Source organism: Pinus tabuliformis, chromosome 6 (genome assembly GCF_031772625.1).
Source record: "Pinus tabuliformis cultivar Carrire ecotype Pingquan chromosome 6, CPIR1, whole genome shotgun sequence".
NCBI classification, from domain to species: domain Eukaryota; kingdom Viridiplantae; phylum Streptophyta; class Pinopsida; order Pinales; family Pinaceae; genus Pinus; species Pinus tabuliformis.
In genome coordinates this window covers 997,560,632-997,582,757 of record NC_142292.1, presented here as the reverse complement: position 1 = coordinate 997,582,757, position 22,126 = coordinate 997,560,632, and the positions used below count along the sequence as shown (strand labels likewise).

General features: G+C 34.9%; 2 protein-coding genes across 2 annotated transcripts in view; one reads left to right on the top strand and one right to left on the bottom strand.

The window, feature by feature from the left end:
• Nucleotides 1-22,126, bottom strand: part of LOC149262355 (non-specific lipid-transfer protein-like) — a 262,216-nt gene that overhangs the window by 31,234 nt on the left and 208,856 nt on the right. The gene's annotated exons all lie outside the window — the stretch shown is intronic.
• LOC149262357 (multifunctional methyltransferase subunit TRM112 homolog A-like) lies at nt 21,188-21,932 on the top strand. Its single transcript, XM_089384192.1, has one exon. It carries the CDS (start codon nt 21,221-21,223, stop codon nt 21,587-21,589), a length of 369 nt encoding a protein of 122 aa, XP_089240318.1. The 5' UTR covers nt 21,188-21,220; the 3' UTR covers nt 21,590-21,932.

Sequence of the window (22,126 nt, the reverse complement as noted above, 5' to 3'; positions counted from 1 at the left end):
AACACCTTCAAAAACTTAATAAACACTAGAATAGTGAAAGGCTCACAACTCAAACTTATAATTCCAACAAACTCCTACAAAATTATGGAAAAAATAACCGAAGTATGATATAAATTTAACACCCTCAAAAACCTATAAAACCTATACAGCTTGAGTGGGCCTAATAGTTAAGAGCATGTGTTTCTGAGGTCACAGGTTCAAAACCAGAGGGTGGTAGAGTATGTATGCCTTCGTAGACTTAGCAGTCAAATATACTTACGCAGAGATGGGTCCCTTGTCCCACAAACAAGGGGGTCTCATACACCAATTTGGTGTTTGGCTTGGATGTGACCTCAAAAATTGATATTATTATTATTATTATTATAATAATTAAAAACTCACAACTCAAATTTATAATTCCGACAAACTCCTACAAAATTATGAAGAAAATAAACCAAAATATAATAACAAATAAACTTACCACTTTCTTATACCAGAAAAACTGGCCAAATTTATAATTCCAACAACTCCTACAAAATTATGAAAAAATTAAACCAAAATATAATAACAAATAAACTTACCACTTTCTTATACCAGAAAAACTGGCCAATCCAACAAAAAACGAAGGCAATCAGCGTCCCGAAATCACCGAATACAGACTAATGGCCATTGATTTTTTCTAGCGCTCTTAGCTACGACGGGATAGGGCCTACGTGGCTGTGGGGTGGCAGAGTGCATGGCAGAAATAAATAATAGAGAAACTCCACTTGAAAACAAAAATGTGACAGGAACTTAATGCTGGCGGTATTTTCGTTGTGTTCAGATTTGTGCACCTGTCCAAACCGCCTCAAGCTGGCAAGCAGATGAAAAGCTACACCAAATAATTTAACAAATTTGAGAATTCAATATCTTTTCTAAATAGTGGGTGCAGTACTTGAATTGTTTTTTTTTCAAATGGGGTTAACTTTGGAAGAAGCGCGCATTATATAAGTTTCATCATTTTACATTATTATGTTATATATGGTTGCGTCATCTGATGTCAACATTTATGTGGCAGCAGTTATTGGAATCAAAATGAGGAAGTTATTATTAAACCCTCCCAACCATCAGGGATAACATTTTTTCAGGACGAAAAAGCATAATTGTATTTATATAAGAAATATAAACATAGCATATATGGACAATGACATGAGAGTATATATGTCTCATATAGATCTATCTAAGCTGGTGAGATCTTGCCGCAAAAACCAAACAAAAAGCCAAACAAGAAGCCATACAATCGGCCATCATCAAAGCCTTCCAGAGAAAAAACATGCTGACAACCATGAGAGTATATATGTCTTATATAAATCTATCTAAGCAAAATGATGTCAAGATCTTGCCGTAAAACCAAACAAAAGGCCATACAATCGGCCACCATCAAAGCCTTCCAGAGAATAAACATACTGACAGCCATCAAGCCTAGAGAACCTGTGGCCATTGAAAAAAAGAAATAGCATCATATAGGGAACTGAGAAACAACATCATATAGAAACCTAAGACCATCATCATCTGGAGAGACAACAGAACTAAAGGGAAACAAGACCAAAAGGTAAATGAGAAGACCAAAATCGATGCAAAGGAAAGGTTAAAAGTCGGGAGGAAAGAAGTCATGTATGGAGAAGATTTTCCCTTCATGAGCAACCTGCAAAAACCATAAACCTGGAACCGCCTGAAGGCCCTTTTTTGATAAAACATCTGCCTGTTGATTGAGAGCCCTGTTGATGTGATGAATAGAGGCTCCCTCCGATCTATTCCATAAGAATTTGATCCTGTCTAACCACCCTACAAGTTGAGGCTTAAGAATGTTATTCTTACCAAGCACATAATCCACCATAACCTTCGAATCTCCAAAGATGGAGACATCCCGTCGATTAAGAAAGAGACAGAAGTTTAGAAGGCCAGCAAGGGCCATCGCCTCAGCTTTGCTGTTGGATCCCCTCCCCCCATTCCAGTGAATGAGAAATTGGCTATTTTCATTTGCCCAAATGATAACCCCACAGCCACAATAACCTTTCTGTTCAGCTCCATCGAAAAAAGCCCTTGGCATAGATGACAACTTCTGTGGGAGCTCATTACCATTCTGATTCAGCTGCTTGGAAGGTCTCTGCGGGATTGTTTCATAGATGGAAATAATGATGGAGAAAATTTCCAGAAAAGGGGATGTATTGTTATTGAAAATAAAACTATTGCGCCACTTCCAGATACTCCAAAAAGTGATAATGAAAACTGATCTCCATGACTCCTTTTGATTACTGCACCATAAAAATGCTTCCAAAATAGAGGCGTGGGACATATGCTGGATTCCATACCAGTCCTCCAAAGATTTTCAAAGTTGCTGGGATTTCTTGCAATTTAGAAAAAGGTGGTAGTTGTTTTCCTCTGCTGACCTGCAGATATGGCAAACACCAAGACCCTGCCATCCTTGTTTCCTTTAGTTTTCCCAAGAAAGATTTATATTGTGGAAAGACAACCATGAGAAAAGAATCATTTTTGTAGGGCAGCCAGATTTCCAAAAGATGTGCGGGAATGAAGGCCTGAGTTGAGACTGCTTTAGGCCGATCAAGTCTTGGTAAAAATCTTTTACACGAATGGATGACATCCCTTTCGAGTTTCTCCACATGAGGCAGTCCTGTTCCGTCGAGCGGAAGATTCCACAATTTCTGAGTCAAGTTCTGATATGGTCCCATTGGATAGCAATATCAACCGGCATCCCCAGACTTTCTGCTTCCTTCCATAGAGGGATCGGACCCTGCCAACCTGCAATTAAGCTGACCAATAAAACATACCTTTCCTGTGAAGAAAAATCAATAATGGATCAGGTACATAGATCACCTCAGCGCCACTCATAAATTGACCTCTCCCAATGAGAATCCTTTTTCCAGATTGGAATCGCCAGGTTAAATTTTTCAGGAAAAAGCTTCCGATCTTTCATAGGCTTAACCAAATTGGAGATCCTATTGAAGATCCGATCCTTTCTTTTCTGAGCCAGAATGACAAATCCTTCATGCCCAAGTATTTCTTCCAAATTATGTTGCTCCAAGGGCCATCTTCAAAAATGCCTCTCCACAGGGTTTTACAAAGCAGAGCCCTTCCGAAGGTTCTCAAGTCTAAGAGCCCCCAACCTCCCCTGCTCTTCGGCATAGAGATATTGGACAATTTTGAGAGATGATATTTCTTTTTTCCCGCTTGTCTGCCCCAAATAAAATTTGCAGTAAGCTTATTCATTGACTGAATTATGCTCGCTAGGAGGAGATATAAATGAGCCCAATATACTGCAAGTTGGTTTAACATCGATTGAGCGAGGATCACTCTTCGTGCCAACGAAAGACATCTATACTCCCAAGCCGATATCCTCTTGTAAAATCTATCTATGATCCACAGCCAGTCCGCCTTTTTGTAACCAGATGCTTTTAACTGAAAGCCCAAATATTTAATTCCGAGACTGATAGTTTGAGCCTTAATTCCAAAGAGAGCCGATAACCAATCAACCTCGACCTGGCATATATCATTGTGGTAGATGACTGACTTTGCATTATTTATTTGAAGACCTGTTGCCCTTTGAAAATTTTTAAGAATTTCATAGAAACATAACCATGTGAGTCTGTACAGGATTCCAAACATTATAATATCATCAACAAATAGATTATGAGAGATCTAAATGCTCCTACAAATTTTTAGCGGATGACACTTGTTTTCCTTTACGGCCTTGTTGATATGGAGGCTGAGAGAATTCATCGCCAGTATGAATAATAGCGGGGATAAGGGACAGCCTTGACGGAGTCCTCTGGAGGCAGGGAAAAAGGAAGATGGGATCCCATTTATGATCACCGCATAATTCACCTTCTCGATGCATGCCATGATCCAGTTTGTCATGCTAGCTCTTAAGCCAACCTTTGCAAGTAAACACCTTATGAATCCCCAGTCGAGGTAGTCGTACGCCTTGCGAAGGTCGATCTTGAGAATGATTGCATCCCTTTTTTTGGAGTGAATAGCAAAAATACCTTCCTGTGTACTTGCCACCGCGTCCAGAATGTTTCTCCCTTGAAGAAAACCGCGCTAATCTTTAGTTAAGAATTTGGACAAATTTTCTTTTATCCTTTCTGCTATAACTTTTGCAATAATTTTGTAAGAAATATTACACAGAGAGATCGGCCGGAAGTCCATGAATGACTCTGCCTTTTCTTTCTTCGGAATGAGCGCGATATTAGTGGAAGCGGTCTTTGGATTGATACTGCCCGAAATCCTGGAACCTTCTATCATTCTTAACAGATCAACTTTGATGAGGTCGAAGAAGTGAATGAGGAACTCTATTGTCCAGCCGTCCGGCCCTGGACATTTATCTCTTTTAAAAGATTTCATAGTTCTTAGCAATTCCTCCTCAGAGACTGGCTGAAAGATTTTATCATTTGTATCCTCATCGAACATCTGAGGAAAAACTTCAATGCCCCATAGAATGTCCTGGAACCTGCAGTCTTCAGATCTTTGGTACTGTTTTTCAAAAAAGTTTACTGCCTCATTTGATATTTCCTGTTGAGAATATAGGAAACGGCCTCTTCCATCTCTTATCTTCCATATGGAGTTTTTTTCACGCCTGGCATTTGCAAAATTGTGGAAAAATTTTGTGTTCTTATCCCCTTCTTTTAACCATATCGCCCTACTTTTCAATCTCCAAAAAGATTCCTCTTGTTCTAAGATTTTAATTTTCTTCTTTTGTAGCTCCTTTATAAGACACCTCATTTTAAAGGATAGTTGATGAGCAGCCATCGCCTCCGAGGCCTTGTCCAAAGCCTTCTGTATTTTCATGAGGTCTTTTCTGTTGGATTGCCTTTTCTCATATTGCCACTCTTTTACCACCTTACGCATATGAACCATTTTGTCTCTGAATGTCATAAAAAACAAAGAAGGATTATTGGATGCCATCTCATTCCATGTTTTTTTTATAAGGTCGTTAAAAACCGGATCCTCCAGGAATGATCTATTAAATTTGAATGAATATCCTTTCCTGAAACTCTTTTCCTTCCAGCCTAATAAGATCGGCCTATGATCTGAAATGAAGACATTCTCAATTGATGAGAATGGCATGCCCATACTGTCAATCAAACTAGCATGAAGAAGAAACCTATCCAGCCTTTTTGCAATATAAGCTTTCTCGATTCTGCCATTTTCCCATGTCGGGAGCATTTGAGTAGGGAGAATGTCAACAAAATTCCTCCTCAGCAATTCATTTTTAATTCTTTCAGCAAGAGGGTCCTTCTTCTTGTTACTGCCCCAAATCTCGTCCATATTTAAAGTGACATTTAAATCCCCTGCAATCAATAAATTTTCCACATCAAGCATTTCAGAGTCAAAAAGATTCTCCCAGAATAGCAGTCTATTCTTGTAGGGAGCATATACATTCAAGATATTTATTGGAAATTTATGTCCTCTCATTTGCGCCAAGATCAGGATCCTTGCCAAACAACTATATGTTTTTGCCTTGATCCAGATTGGATCCCATAAGACCACTAGCCCCCTCGAAAGGCCGATCGCTTCCATAGCAGAGATGTGCCAGGAAGGAAACATCTTTCTGAAGTAAGAGATTGCAACAGAGGAGGCATGCATAGTTTCCTGTATTAAAATAATTTTGGGGCTTACTGAGTAAAAGAGGTTCTTTAAGGCCAAAAACATTGGACCTGCCCCCAAACCCCTTATGTTCATGGAAATGATGAAATTCATTTTGGAGAGTTTCTAGCCATGCTTGCTCTAAGAGGCCTATCTTTTGTCATATCTATGATGGGAACATCTATAAGAGATAAATTTCGGACTCCTCTGCCTGCACCCTCTCCTCTCCCCCTGAAGTGCCTGCTTCCCCCTTTTGTTTTCCTCCTCACCGTGATATTTCTAGCTTACTTTGGACTAATTTGAGGGGAATTTTGGGCTGAGGGTTTATGAATTGTGAGCGCCCTGAGCTGTAAAGCTCTTTTACTTAGCAATAAAGCCAAGTCACTGCCTATTGAATTTGTGGGTGAGGATGTAGGAGAGTTAACTGGGGTAGCAGTTATCAAAATCTCTTTCCCTCTTTCAAGTGAAGAGCTGCTTTTATTTGGTGATGGTGTTGAGGAATAGATGGTTTGGATTTCCTTACTGAGCTTTTTAAAGGGATGCAGAGTTGGAAGAGGATTTGGGACCTCGTGATCCGAGGCCAGCTCTAGAGGGGGCATGGAGGGAGATATGGGCGGAATAAGAGCCTCGTGGTCCGAGGCAGGCTCCAAAGGGGGCATAGAGGGGGATATAGGTTCCACGGGGATGTGAGTGTCAAGCGGCTGTGGAGAACGTTGTTGGTCTTTAGAAAAAAACTCCCGCTTTACTTCTGACCCTGAGAGAGACTGACTCTTTGAGGATGTGGATCGCTCTGGATCCTGGCATGATGATTTAACTGTGAAGGGAAAAAATTTGGCGACAATTGGAACATATCCAATTAATGGCTTCCATTGCTTCTCGAGCCAGCATCTCATCTTTGAGTCATCTAGTTCCGGGAAATGCCATCTCCCGACCAAGGCATTAGCTTGGAGACTTTCAATGCGATCTGCCAGATGAATGCTATCTATTCTAATAGCTGCGGGAGGGGGGATAGTCTTTACAGGTTTTTGATTTCCCTGAAGAAAGTCTTCATGCCAGGCTTTCTGAATGAGATCTTTTCCAGATTGACTGATAGTGCGTAAAGGTTTATCTTTTAAAAAACCTTCCATCTCATTTTGTGGGACCGAGGGGTGAATCAACATTTCCTCCAAAGTGGATTGCCACTCACTAGCCAACTTGGCATTCTCGTGTACTGACTCTGCCTGGATGGTCGCTTGAATCATCGCCTCCAAGTCAGATGTATCAGTCATTCTTAAATCGACCACCTAACTCTGAGTACGAAGGGATCATAAAAATCCAGGGAAGATATGGGCCAGGGACTACAGACAAAAGAATCAGATGGTTCTGAACAAAAGGCCCGGAGAGGGAAGGTTTAAAACTCGAATTTTCTGACTACAGTACCGTCATGTGAAACCTCGGGAAAGAGTTTACCCCTATTTGAAGAGAAAGGGAATTAATTATGAGTCCATCTATCCCTCTGCCTATAAATGGGATGACTATATCATTAACTGGATTCTGACAGACACACAGAAATTTGAAAAATTGACAACTTTACTTAATTCAGAAGTCCTATTTCCGTCCCAAAGAAATCTTAAATATCTAGGGAATTACCTTACTTGACTCTGCCCAAGAATGTCTTAGTCAGAGATAGAATTTAAGGCTTGTACTTTTGAATAAAATCCGGCTCCTGGGAGAGAAAACCGGCCCAGAAAAACCAGAAGGATTCAGGCAGGTGGCAGCAATGAGCCAGGAGTTCTAGGGATCAGAAGGTTTCGCCAGGCTGAACCTTCATGACGATTCCTTAGGACAAACTATAGAACAACAGAAAAACTGACAGACACACCACCAAGGGCCAAGTTTTAACTGCAGACATGAGAAAAAAGACTAGAAATCTACAGCGATCCTTGAAGATATAACAAAGACATCTATGCTAATATCAATATACTTCTAGATAATTCCATCGTTTTCTTCCTTTATCATAACCAGAAACAACTTCGTGCTATCATAGAATTGCAGTGTCTAATTGAAATCAAACGTCTTAAGAGTGCTTAAACCTTTCCTTTCAACAACCATCCTTTTTCAAAAAACAAAGCACATATAAAATTTAAGGCCAAATAATACTGACCTGGAGACGCAGGCGAGCTGAGGGGAGAGTGCAAGAGCGAAATGCAAATTTGAGTCACGGTCAAAGAAGAAACGAGGCCCAGAGCTTAGAAAGGAAGAACCAAAGTGGTCCTCTTCCAACACAGAGCAATTGTAGTGATTCAGGGCGTCGAAAGGCTTACCAATATGCCATCCATGAAAATATGAAGCAAGATTATGAGCCGGCAGAGGTCATGGTTAGCGTTAGACAGAGGCCAATTGTCACGAGAATGCTAGTGCAACGGGTCCTGGAAGAAACATGCGTAGCAGCAAGAAGCCAACATGCATTGGCTTCTGTTACACTTGTGCTAAGCTTATAGGTCCTACCTCCCTCGCGTTCTTTGGTTGGGTGTGTTTCCTTGCACTCCACCACTCAGCTGCCGCGCTCCCCTATATTATGGAAATTCTTAATTTGTAAATAACCACCAAGGATAACATAGTGCAGTACATAAATTATTTATCACATTATGAAAACATAATTGAACGAGTTAACTAGATTGACTCCCCGAAACATATAAACTACTCTAGCGGTTTGGTAAGAAAAGGAAAGTGCGGCGTGGGATTAAAATTTTCCGAAACATATAAACTACTCTAGCAGTTTGGTAAGAAAAGGAAAGTGCAGTGTGGGAATGAAAATTTGGTGAGATGGTGGGAGTTTAAAAACGCTAATAATTTCTATTACTATAAAAAAAATCAGTATATAAGTAATACATATGCTTAATATAAGAGATGGTGGGAGTTATCTATTGAAGTTTTACAACTCAATTTCTGAAAAAGATGGTGGGAGTTTAAAAACGCTGATAATTTCTATTACTATAAAAAAAATCAGTATATAAGTAATACATATGCTTAATATAAGAGATGGTGGGAGTTATCTATTGAAGTTTTGTAAGTCAATTTCAATTTTCAGAGTATGTAAAATTGAAAATGGATGTGGTTTAGTTCATTATTATTAAAAAAAATATTTATTTGTTTTAATTTTTTTTGAAATATTTATATATTAAAATTATTATATAAATTAAATGATTGATAAATATTTATTAATATTAATAGAAACATTAAAGTATTTATTTTATAATATAGCTTAAATATATAAGATTAAACAATTATAAAAATTAATTAAATTATAAATTTATTTTAAATTATTATTATTTATTATAAAAAGAATTAATAACAATTATTTAACAAGGGTTACATAGTAGCTAGTACCTCTGTTTAGCTTAAATATAACTTAATGAAACAAAAAAATAACAAAGACAAAGATTTCATCACAAAAATAAAACAACTAATAAAATATTGTATTATTGAATGTCATCACCAAAAATTAAGAAATATGATTAACTAATATTATTTATATTAACATACATATATCTATATGTATGTGTGTTTTATGTTTATATATATTTGTCTATAATTAAATTTATTGAAATATGTTTTTAACATAATAATAAGTCACCTTAAATTGAAAATATTGTGAAAAAATTATAATTTATGAAAATAGAAATAATAGAAAAAAGAAAAAGGAAAAGATCAAAAAGTTTAATAAAAAATAAATAAAACTAAAAACATAAAATTAATAACTAATATAAATGGAAGTCACTAAACAATCACCGTACAAAAAATAAATTTTAATAATAATAATAAATAAAAAAAATTGAATTTTTAATGTTAAACTATGGATAAACATCATACTTTTTGGTCAAAGACAAACTAATACCCAATCAAAGGCAAAATTGAATGTGTTATACCATGCCTATGGCAAATATAAACAGCTAAAATGTTGAAGTTTAAACAATATTATAAAAATTAATTAAATTATAATTTCATTTTTAAATTATTATTATTAATTATAAAAAGAATTAATATATGAGTTAAAGATGTATACATCTAAAAAAACATGTAACAAAAATAAGCAAAGTCTTAATATGAAAGTGCACTCCACCTCTTTGTGACAGTACTATGAGCCAATACCATGGCTTATCAATACCACATGCCCAAAAACTCATAATTTATTTTATATGGCACTTTACTATGACTTTTTTTTAATTAGTCAATTTAATTAAAAGGGCATAACTACTTTTAAAACAAATCTCAACATTTGATCTTATGGAGGTTAAATCTCTACCATCCACCTAATATTTATATTATTGATACTTCAATTAAAATTCCAGAATCCCAATTTCAAAAGGCATTGTCTAACCTGGGGAAGATTTCCCATCAATTTTTTTTTTTTTTTTCTTTTTATGGTGGAAATGGATACAGACCATCAAGAACCCTTGGGGCACCGGGATTTCCAAAAATTTCTCCCAAAATTCATTGAAATAGTATGGGTATTGCATTTTCCAAATAACTAATATATTTTATTTTTTATTTTTACACAAATAAGTTTTTAGGTGTTTTGAACTTTTCCCTTTTTCACTCTTTTATATAGGTTTACATAGTGTTACATCATGTTGAAAGGTTGACATGATTCTATTATCTAATTTTTTTAATTTTTATTTTTTCTTACCGCGGTCTAATGTTTATTATTAAAAAAAAAAGGACAATTTATTATTCTAAAAAAATATTCAATTTGTTATTTCATTTTAAACTTGCAAAGAATATGAAGAAAGGATATAATGTAAAATTTTCAATTTATTATTCCCCTTTAAACTCTCATGAAGGATGGACGTCATGTTTGTAACTTTTAAGAGTAACTTAGATTTGTTATATATATATATATATATATATATATATATAATTATATATATAATTATATTGGAAATTAGGTAGAAAAATAAATATATCTTAATTAGTATATGATATATTAACATTATGGCATTCCTTTTTATGGTGTTTAGATGTTAGTATTTTTTCTAATAGTGTTTAAATAATTTTTTGACAACACTTCCGACGCATAGGAAAGGGAATATTTGTCACATTAATTTCATCATAGTAGTGACAATTACATATTTGCATCGTATATTCAATGAATTTAGACAATACAATGTTCATCTCACTTGTGGCCTAAATCTCATCCTTAGTCTGATGATAGTATCATTGACTCTTTATCACACATACAACATACATGACATTCGAATTTCATCAGAAAGAGGTTGCATGTCCAACAAACCGGATGTCCTAAGTTCATTTCCTTATGGTCACACATCTGACAAACTAGACGTCACAAGTTTGCCATGTTGTGTTCACACGTCCCATGCGGTGTATGTCAAAATTCTAAAAGGCATGGCAACCAAAAGATATGTCACATGTCTGACGAATAAGGCAAGCACAAGATACGTCGCAATTCTGACAAACAGACCATAATTCATGACCTTCCATTTTTAGGATAAAAGATTCCACAAAAGTTACCTCCTTAAAATTGTGAATCAACACTACCATGCATGCAAATATAGATGGCCTTATGAAATTGAAGTATTGAAGGATGAGCCAATATATAAATCTATTAACTATGAAATAACCCTTTATAGGATTAGAGGTAAATCTCAACCAAATAAAAACCAATGAAAAAAAGAAAGATAGAGAAATAAATTATAACTAAGGTAGCATTTGAGAAGGATGTTAAAGCATTGATACTTCAATGAAAAAAAAATGTAGCAAAGACAACTATAGAGACAAACAAACAAAAAGAGCATGCAGAATAAGGACAAACAAAAATAAAAAGGGATCAATAAAAAATTGGAAGTGAGAAGAAGAAGAGAGGCGAAAAAGGAAAGAATAATATAAGAAATCTCAAGGAAAAGCACAAGGTATCACTATTATGGGCATCAAATCTCTTGAATCCACTTTTGGCACCAACTTTCACCAAATGACATTTTCCTCAAAGGGAATGGTATTGGGTGAGTACACTTGTTCCAAATATGAAAGGGTAGTCACTCTAGACTCATTTACATTTGATAATACTAAAGAAAAGGATGAAAATAAATCTCACAAGATATGTATTATTCCATGTGTTCCAATGCTTGAAGTAAATACAAAATCACCAATGGTTATGGACACCAATAAAGATCTCATAGCATTAGCCTCATCAATAGTGACTTTTACTTAAAATTCCCTAGAAAAGCATCATAATTAGGACTAGGGAAACAAAGGAATATAAATTCAAGATCTGATACCTATAGAAAGAGGTCAAGGATTACAACACAGGCAGAACAAGTACCATCAAGTTTAGGGCCTATGTCATGTAAGAGAGGAGATAGGGACCATATTGACATAGTTGTACACCAATTTGAGATAATTTCAAGACCTATCACACTATCAAAACAAAAATGTAGAGCTATGGAAAATTTGTGCAAACATGGTTACTTTTAAAAATGTGGCCAAAGAAAAAACCAAATGCACCTAAGACCTTCTAAGAATAACTAGAAAGGAAAATCAACTAAATTATGCAACACTCACCAACTACTGGAAAGTTGGCGAAAAGTTGAAAAAAAAATCATACTACACACAAGTCCATACTATTGCTAAGAAATTTATTGAAAAATGCAAATTGCAAAAAGTTGGACATCTAGACCAATCTAGACCAACAAAATAGTTTTTTGTAAAATCAGAAGTGACTTTAAATCCTAAAGGAATCTCTATAGGAATGGCTTGGAGAATCACTAAGACAACATTAAAGAAACACATAACAATGTCTACCAAGGATAGTATATAACAATACTTTCCAAAAATAGTATTTCATTAAGTCTCTTTTTCATCAATTTAACCTAAAATATGAACCTATTATCCTAAAATACAACAATATATAAACCAAGCTAAATATTTTCTCTACAATTGTATAGAATTTTCTTCTCACCTCAAAGTATAGAACACATCCTTTAAAGAAAATGATGAAAGACATGTATATTATTTATCATTATATTATGTATAATTGACGAAATATGAAAGGAAAAGATAAAAACAAATATAAAATTCCAAGAGTTCTAACTACCAATGAGAAGTCAATAAACTCTACGAAAGAGTGGCAACCCCAACTTCATAGGTCCAAAAACACTACTTAAAAAGGGATTTTCCATTTCGTAATATTTTTGGAACCATCTCAAAAAAATTAATGAAAATAAACCCTTAAAGCCATTTTCGGATAGACTATGATTTTGGTGCTCTCTGATATGCTCACTATGAGCTACTTTTTAACGTCCGTATTGCCACTTATATACTCCTACAAGGTTATATCACATTCATTAATGGATTTTTCTTCTATGAGTTGTATAGCTTATTTTTTTTCCACAGGAAAAATAGGGAACCTTCTATTAAATAGTTACAGAGCGTATGCAGAGCATTGCAGAAAGACTTGTTTTTCGCCTTGATGGGAGAAAAAGAAGTCTCGACTGAGTTGTATAGCTTATAATGTAATTGTTTTTCTAATATTATTGTTCCACACTATAAATGAATGAATGGTCGGTAATATACTTGTTGTTTTAAATTAATTTATGAATGATGGGTAATATACTTGTTGTTTTAAATTAATTTATGTATTTAGTTTATTTTTTATTTAAAAAAATAAAATATAATATAATTAAGGAATTGTAATGTTTATTATATATTTTTTTTGTTCATTATGTTATGTGAGTTTTAAGATGACTAACATGTTTAATTTGTGGTTTGAGTAGTTTTTACTTTGGGGTATTTAAGTAGTGAAAATCACATAGTGGCGATCACACTCGGCCTGGGCCACAGGCTACACTAGACCTTAGCATGACTAGATTTTTCCCACAAAATTTCGAACTGGTAATACAAAATGCCTTAATAAAACACCCTATCACCATCTATTTGACACCCTATGAACTAACTATATATTTTTTTATTTGTTTAATCATAATTAAAATATATTAAAATAATTTATTTTCATCGCCATTTTACACACCAAAAATTTATATATTCACATCACCACACCCTCATTTTTAGTAAAAATTATCATATCAAAATATTAAAAAAAATCTTATATACCAAACAATATAGTATTATAAATCTTATATACCAAACAATATAATATCTAATTAAATACTACATAAAAAAAACACCTTATTTGTTATATAGCACTTTGTCTAACATAAATATGATATAAATTATAACCTTGCCAAAAAAAATATAACATCAATATCTTATATTTTTTAACCCCTCCCTACATAGAGAGTACTATAACTATACAACACTAATATTTTATCATGTATTTTTGAACTCATTGATTATAATTACTACTTAACACTAATATTTTATCATTTATCTTTGAACATATTGATCACAATGACTTGTTTTAGTCAAAAAAAAAAAAAAAAAAAAAAAAAAAAAAAAAGTTACAATGCATTTTTTCGAAATATTTCTATAAATGTAAAAGTTTCAAATACCCCAATTTCTTTAGAAATATTTTAACATTATACACAAACTTTATTTTATTTTTCCTTTAAACAATTAATAGAATCATTTTTTATCCTAAATATCTCAATTCTCCTATTCTGAAATTTTCATCAAGTTCAAAGAAAATAATAACAATGTGACCCTAAATTACAGTTATTACAAAAAAAGAAAACATTATCTTTATCTTTATCTCTTTTTTTATATATTAATTTATTGACCAGAATGATTTGCATTTACCACAAAAATATTCCTAGTATACTTTTATGAAATATTGCAAAAATAAAAGTGGCAAATTTTCTAAATTCTCTAAATATATTTTGAAATTATACACCACTTTTTTGAAACCCTCTATCTATAACATTAATATTTTATAAAAAATATTCAAAATATATTTTGTGAAATGTTGTAAAAATTGTAAATTTCTCAAAAATTTTAAATATATTTTAAAATTATATATATATTGAAATTATATATAAATTTAGTATAATTTTTTTCATAACAATGAATAGATTCTTTTCTTACTCTAAATGATTCCATTTTTCTATTTTGAAAGCTTCAAAATATTTATAAATAAAAAAAAATAACTATGTGATCCTAAACTACATACATTATATAACTAGATTATTTGCATTAACCACAAAAATATTCAAAATATAACTCCTTTGAAATATTAAATAAATGCAAAAGTTGCAAATTCTCGGAATTATATATATATATATAATTAATCTTTCTATGTATTACGTATTAATATTTTATATCAATATTTCATATCTTTTAACTTATTATAAGAATAACCTGCATTAGCACAAAAAAATTTAAGGGATACTTTTGTGAAATATTACAAAAATGTAAAAAAAAATCTTTTAAATATATTTTCAGATTATATATAAATTAGATTTTTCTTATAATTAATTAATAGATTTTCTTTGGTAAGTTGCGGTGTGTCTTTTTATATTAATCAAACATCAGTAATGGTTCATTCATTTATTTCCATCCATCTTTATGGAAAATGGTCTCAACCTATCCAATGGGAAACTAAGTACAGTTAATCATCTGGAAATACAGTAACAAGACCAAAACTGAAAGTATTATGGTTCCAACATCACAACTAAAGATTCTATGAGCCTATCATAACAAAAACAACTATCATAAACCACAAAGCCACAATTAATCAAAGGATTTAATTCGTTCAGGATCTTAAGCATTGGAACCTGGAGGGGTTGATGAATTTGAAATGCATGTGATGTGATACTCGATCTTAGCAAGTTGGGTGTCCATCCACTCCATGTGGAAGCACGTATTTCCTTGTTCACATTTCACATCAGCGAAATGAGCGAAAGTGCTATACTGATCTACTTGACATTCCATTAAAATTCTTCCCGTCAAGGTCTTGATTTTCCAATACATAAAGAGGGCTTGAAGGTATTACTTCGAGCAGCCCCTACTGCGCCTCAGATCTTCGTTTAATTGCCCAATTTCCTCCAAGAGTTCATAGTCTAACAATGCATGCTAATATTTGGCAGTCATAGCTTCTAAATGATGCAAATCGTTTTGCATATCTTCAAGGATAAATGAATGGAAAGAATATGTTGCCTCTTGATCTTATTGTTGATCATGATTTTGGTCTTGAGGGCCTTGACCACCCCCGCTCCTCTCCGACTTCTCATTCTCTACCTCTACATACTAACTTGCCAGCAAGAATGAATTTTGTTACTAAAACATACTATATTGTGAGTAGATATCCAACAACTAGAATCCCATATAAGAATACCCTTGGACTTCCAATGCATATTGTGCTTGGTGCCCCACAACCAAGCCCTTTTCCCAACACCTACCAAAGAGAATTCACAGCACACAAAATACGAAAGAACCAAAACGCCACAATACAGTTCCTAAATAAAATCCTCAAGACGACTGAGTTAAAGGGAATCTCTCTCCCAAGCCCGTGAGAAAAATACTCTTGCGCCGTGATCATTGTTGGTGAGATCAAAAGCCCAATCTCTAAACCAATTTTTGCTTACTACATTAGGGATTATAGGCCCTCGTTCTAACCAACTAATGACCCAAGACTCATTTACAAGGTTGTAGCAATTAGATTTGGAAAAGGCTTCAGAGGGAAAATCCCTCCTTAGATCACCCCACTGATAGACAAAGCCATTAAGCTAGCATCTAGACATGACTTCAAACTTTAAACAATGGTTATCACACCAACTAGGTGACCTAACAAGAATAATATCAAAAGCACAAGATCCCACAATTGAATTCCATACCAACAACATGGTAATTGCTAGGGTAAAATGTGGCCCTCTTTTAAGCCTTTTGTCTGGTACTATAATAGCATCGAGGTTAAAATTTTATGTAATAAAGTTAATAAAGGAAAAATAATACCAAGGTCAAGGGACACTTATTCCAAGCATAATGTTGGGAAAAATATCCTAGTGGGCATCACTTGTTGTGTATTATGGCTAAAGGCAAATTGGAAAAGGCAATGACAAAGACTTTGAAAAGGAAAAAAGGTATTATTGGCATTTTATTTGTGAAAATAAAGGAAAATAGGAGAAAGGGGAGGTGAAAGGTCACAGGTTACATGTGAGGAGGAAATTGAGGGAAAATAAGGGAAAATTAAGAAATTAGAGGCATTAGTAACAAAAGAACATGAGAGCATCAATTTGTAGCCTTTTGTCAATTAAGTTTTGGAGTTGATTTTCAGAGAGGAGAAGAGCACCAAGAGGAGAAGGAAAGTAAGCAAGAAAAGGAAGGACAAGGAATGAAAAGGAAGGCAAGGATCAAGCAAGGAAAGGTTGGATCAAATAACTTCAGTAGGAATAATTGCAAGTAACAGGTTGCATGTATGATTTCCTAGAAGGTTTTGACATGCATGGTATGTGTTGTGTGTATTTGGTTTCATTGTTGTTGGTAGAATGTATTTTGTCGGGTTTTGACAGTGGTTTTGCTTAGCCTTTCCATTTCTAGATAGTCATGGTGTGATGGGATTCTTTCTCAGTTGAGCTATGGATTGCCTAATGGTTTTGGATTCGAGTGAGGTGGTATTAGGAAAATTCCAAGGGTTGGGGATGGAGATGGTCTTCTCTGGGAAGCCCTCAACAGGTGGGTGGAGACAGGAAACTTCCTCAAGGGATGGTGAAGGAATTATGAGCATCCAAGCTTGGTTTGGTTTTGTGATCTCACGACCGATTTATGTGAGATCACAGTATGGTGAGTGTGGATGTGGTTTAACCTCTACATTCCCTTGGTTGTTTATGGATTGGTTTATCCCATGATATCTCACATTCATGCTTGGAATATGGCACGGGGGTGATTGGTTGAAAGAAATATTTGGTTCAGCCCAATCTATAGTCGAGTGGTATGTGGAAGTCCTTGACTTGGTTGGATTTTGCATATGGTTAATAATAGCTAAGTTTCTCTTGCTTTTGATGAGTAAATGTACTTGTTATTATGTGGCTTTAATGGTTGTTCTATCATTGTTATTTATCTAGTTATATGATGGTTATAAGCATGGTTATTTGACAGATATAAGTATGGCTCTCATCACATTTCAATTAATGAATGTCTGGTTAATGAATGCATGACCCAATTGGTGTTATGACAACTATTTTGAGAAGATATTATTCCTTCTTGTTTAACCTCAGATAAGTTTTCATATCCTTATGTTCAAATATGCATTCATGACCTATAGGTTGCATGTTTACCATGTGTTTGACGAAATTCCAACCCTAGTTGGGAAAGGTCAGGTCAAGTCCTAGTTCAATTTTTCATTTATAAGCTTTGTTTCTATGTCATTCATCATTTATAGAAGTTTCACTGAGTTTTGGGCAAAGGCCTGAGTCTTGGCCTTGAAAAAGTGGTTCAGAATTCAAGGTCGCTAACATAGAACTGATTGAAAAAGTCCAAAGTCGCCGGTAGGTAGGCCTATGGAAGTGGCCAGAGGCTTAGAATCTCTTGCATGCATTGGAAAGGGAGCAATTGAGGCTTTAGGTCAGTGAAAACGAGAGTTATCTCAGGGGCTAGACCTTAAAGGGGTTGGGTTTCTCCTAGAGGTCCTATAACACCTGAGGGAAGTCAATAAGGTCTTAAGTTGTTGACTCCATTTCCTTAAGGTCATATAGGAGGTTGAGTCTTATCATAGTGACCCTCAATTGGGTAAATGTGGGAGGAGGCAGTTACAGGTTGGTAATAGAGCAGGTTGTGCTCTCTATGGGTAAAAAGTCGATGTTGTCATGGTTATGGTTATCATGCATGAGGTCATGGTATATAGTTGGTATGGTCATGCATGATGTTGTTATATTGATATGATTATGATTATACTTGTATCATGCTGATGTGGACTGATTTTGGAGATGAGATAAACCTCCGCTGAACATCAATGAAGTATGGTTTTGATTTAGTTATCTATTTGGTTTATCTGACATGGCATATTTGCATGAATAAGAGAATCAGAGATGACGAGAAAAATGGTAGACTACAACTCCCGTGAATCTCCCTATAGATCAGTTGGGCATCAAGGAGCCGAGTATTCTCCTGGTATAACATATACATTTAGGATTTTGAGGGAAGAGATCATAAGTTGCAAAGAAGACAATGACAGGTTGGTTGAGGCTCAGGAAAGACTTGCAAGGGCTTAGGAAAAGCAGGTTGAAGTCAATGTGGCAATTCTTTAAAGCTCGTCAGAATTTCAAAAACAAGGACAATTGAGAATCAATCAAGAGCAGGAAGAGAAAACTAATGTAGCCTATGGTAGCAAGTCTCGGTTTGGATATAGGTTGAATAAAGGGGATACAGTCAGAGGCAGAAGATCACTAGATACACCTGACAAGACGATTGGTATGTATGGGCATGATTCTAGTTACACATCCATAAGACATTATCACCATCATCATTGTCATCATCCTTCTAGGAGGAGTAAGTACTTGCCATAGGATTTCAAGAAAGTCAAGCCTCCTACATTCAATGGAGAGATAAAGAAGTCAGTAGATGCAAAGGCATGGTTCCTTGGGATGAAGAAATTCTTCAGATTGCCTCAACATTTACTGTAAAGCCTGTAAGGTTTTTTTCTCTCATTTTCTCTCCCATAATAAGGTGTTCACTCACTAATTAATAATTTTCCCCGGATGTCCTACCCATGCGTTCCAATGCCGAATGTATGTCATTAAACGTCTCATCACACTGGGCGTCTGAATTTTATTATGTGGTCTTGTCTCATCAATAATCACTCTTAGATTTTCCATGATTGTCCCAGATTTGTCATGAATTTGCGCAGTTGAGTGAGATTAGGCCATGCATATTTACTAGGTTATATGCCCATTAATGCAGGGTTGTATATGCCCACCATTGGATTTAAATACATTATCCAATGGTGAGCATATACAACCCCCATGCATTAATGCGTTTGTAGCCTCATAAATATTGGTTGTCATGAGATTAGAGCATAAATAATGTCTAGTTATCAGTAGAGTAATTAATTTAACATATTGAGATATATTAATGTATAGCTTGGTGGCAGTGGAAAGCAGGGATGGAATTTGATAGGTAAATCACTTTTCACGGGATTATTTGCTCATCAAATATAGGTAGTTATGATAGTTTTCTTCGCTGTATGAAAAACATTGATCTATAGCTTGGTGGTAGTGGTAAGAAGGGATGTAATTTAATGGGAAAATCACCATGTGACTGTCACATGGTGATTTGCCCATCAAATATAGCCAATTGTTTTTTTTGCTTGTCAACATTTTTGTATTAAAATGGTTGAAACAATCATTGGAACTGCACAAATCCTCAAATTTGGCAGGTGCTTCAGATTTGAAATGAAGTTGTCTACTGAGGGAGTAAATTTGCCTGGAGAGCCAAAACCTATCCTAATCCGACCATTTTTTTCCCTAAAAAATATGATGGTAGAAGTGCTTGAATATTGCTTTTGACAGTGGAAATGGATTCAACACCATCAAAAACTGGAGGGGTGCCCAAAATCTTGAAGCTTGACAACTGTACCACAGATTTCCAAAAAAATCGCAGGATTTTACAAAAATCTTGTCGGAATTTCCATTGTTTTCTGGGCAAATTTACAACATACGTGATTTGGAATTCCTATCCTTGTGGCGAGTGCAAGGAACATTTTTTTTTGGTTAATTAGAAGTTTGTAACTTTTAAAGATTGTTTGTCGCTATTACATTAAATACAACTATTTCATAAACATTTGAAATGGGCTAGTGACAACATTTCTTTTGAAACTTATATCATTAAACTTATTGTTCACCAAACCACTCAACCTAAGATCCATACTTTAATAACATTAACAAATACATGCTATACCATATATTACTATTCATAAAATTTTGAAATAATATCGTAGAAAATTTCTGTGGAAAAAGACCCTACAAAAAGACCCTACATTTTTGTTGAGATACTTTATATTAGAAATTACTCTATTAGAATAATAAAAAACGAGAGGTCAATATAATACAGCTAGACTACTGTACTAATTAAATGTTCTATTTTGGTAAATAAAAAGACTTGTAATTTTGATATTTTAATCATTTTTATTAATTCAAAATTTTTAAAAACTCTTATGAGAGGAGTAGTCTACCTAGGCTGTAGAATGGCCCGTTTTCCGGCACCGGCCGGAAAATCGTCTGGTTCTGGCCACCGGCGATCTCTCCATCCTCCACCACTATCCCCTAGCTCCACCACTCTCTTTCTCTGCCACCCTCCCCTGACAGTCTTGACATTCCCTGCGCTTCCCTGACAAAAAAATCCGAATGCAGTTAGAGCGCCTGGCATCCCCTGACAGATCGGGGACGAGCTGGAATTCATGCGGGGGAGTATTATGGCCAGTTCGAAATGGTCACCCGCGCGCGATTCTGCTCTGCAGCTCACTTCCCGCTCTGCTCTGCTCTGCGATTCCGCTGTGCTGGCTTCCCAAATCGTGACAAATTTAGACTTTTAGGCTGAGTTATGATCTATATTCTCCATACTGTTCATTTCTTCTAATAAAGCTTAACTGTATAACGTTGGTGCTGTAGGTGCTAGTCTGGTTGGGCATTTTTTTTGGTTCTCAGAACTGGTGAAGATGAGGCTTTTGACACACAATATGCTATCCTGTAACATTAGGGGAGTGACGAAGGGGTTTCCTTTAGAGTTGGAAGTTGAGAATTTTGTCACAAAGGAGGTTCCCTTTAACCCTGATTTCTTGAAGCATATATTCCCAAAGATCGAATGGAAGGCTCTCCATGACGCAGCAAAGAAGATGGATGACAATGATCTCCCAGAACAAGCAGATGCAAATATGCTAGAAAATGATGATTTCTTGCACAGGTTTCATCATGCTCTTTTAGAATTGCACCTAGAAGAAGGTGCCCTAATTTGCCCTGAAACTGGTAGACGATTTCCAGTAAACAAGGGTATTCCAAATATGTTGCTTCATGAAGATGAAGTGTAAGAATAAAAATTCGTATATCCTTTTGGATAGTTTAAGGAAGTCATATATGATTTCTAACTCATTTTTGGACGAACATAAATTGAGGTGCCATATAAACTAAAATCGACACCATCTTCCTAACTATTAGCACTGAGTGAGGATCTACTAGTGCTGTTTTCCCGTACAGCTTTGGTGTTCGGTTGACTTAATGTGTAACCCTGTTTTATTTTTCTCCATCGAGCCAGTAGACATCAGAGTTATTGTTTTAGTTTGGGAATTGATATATGTACTTGATTAAGGTTCTTCTCTGTAGATATTTTGAAGTAAACACACAGACAATATATACATAATTCTCTTAGCTCTAGCTTTCGGTTTATAATATATATCACTCTGTTTATAAAGTTTCTTCTATTTGCCAAGCAGGATGTCCTAGATGGTGTTGACACTGTTAAATGATAAATATAGTTGAGATCTAACGCTGTCATGCAACTGTCTGTTATTTCATGTCATGGATTTTGTTTTATCTCTCAATATTTTCTTATGAGATCTATGCTTCCA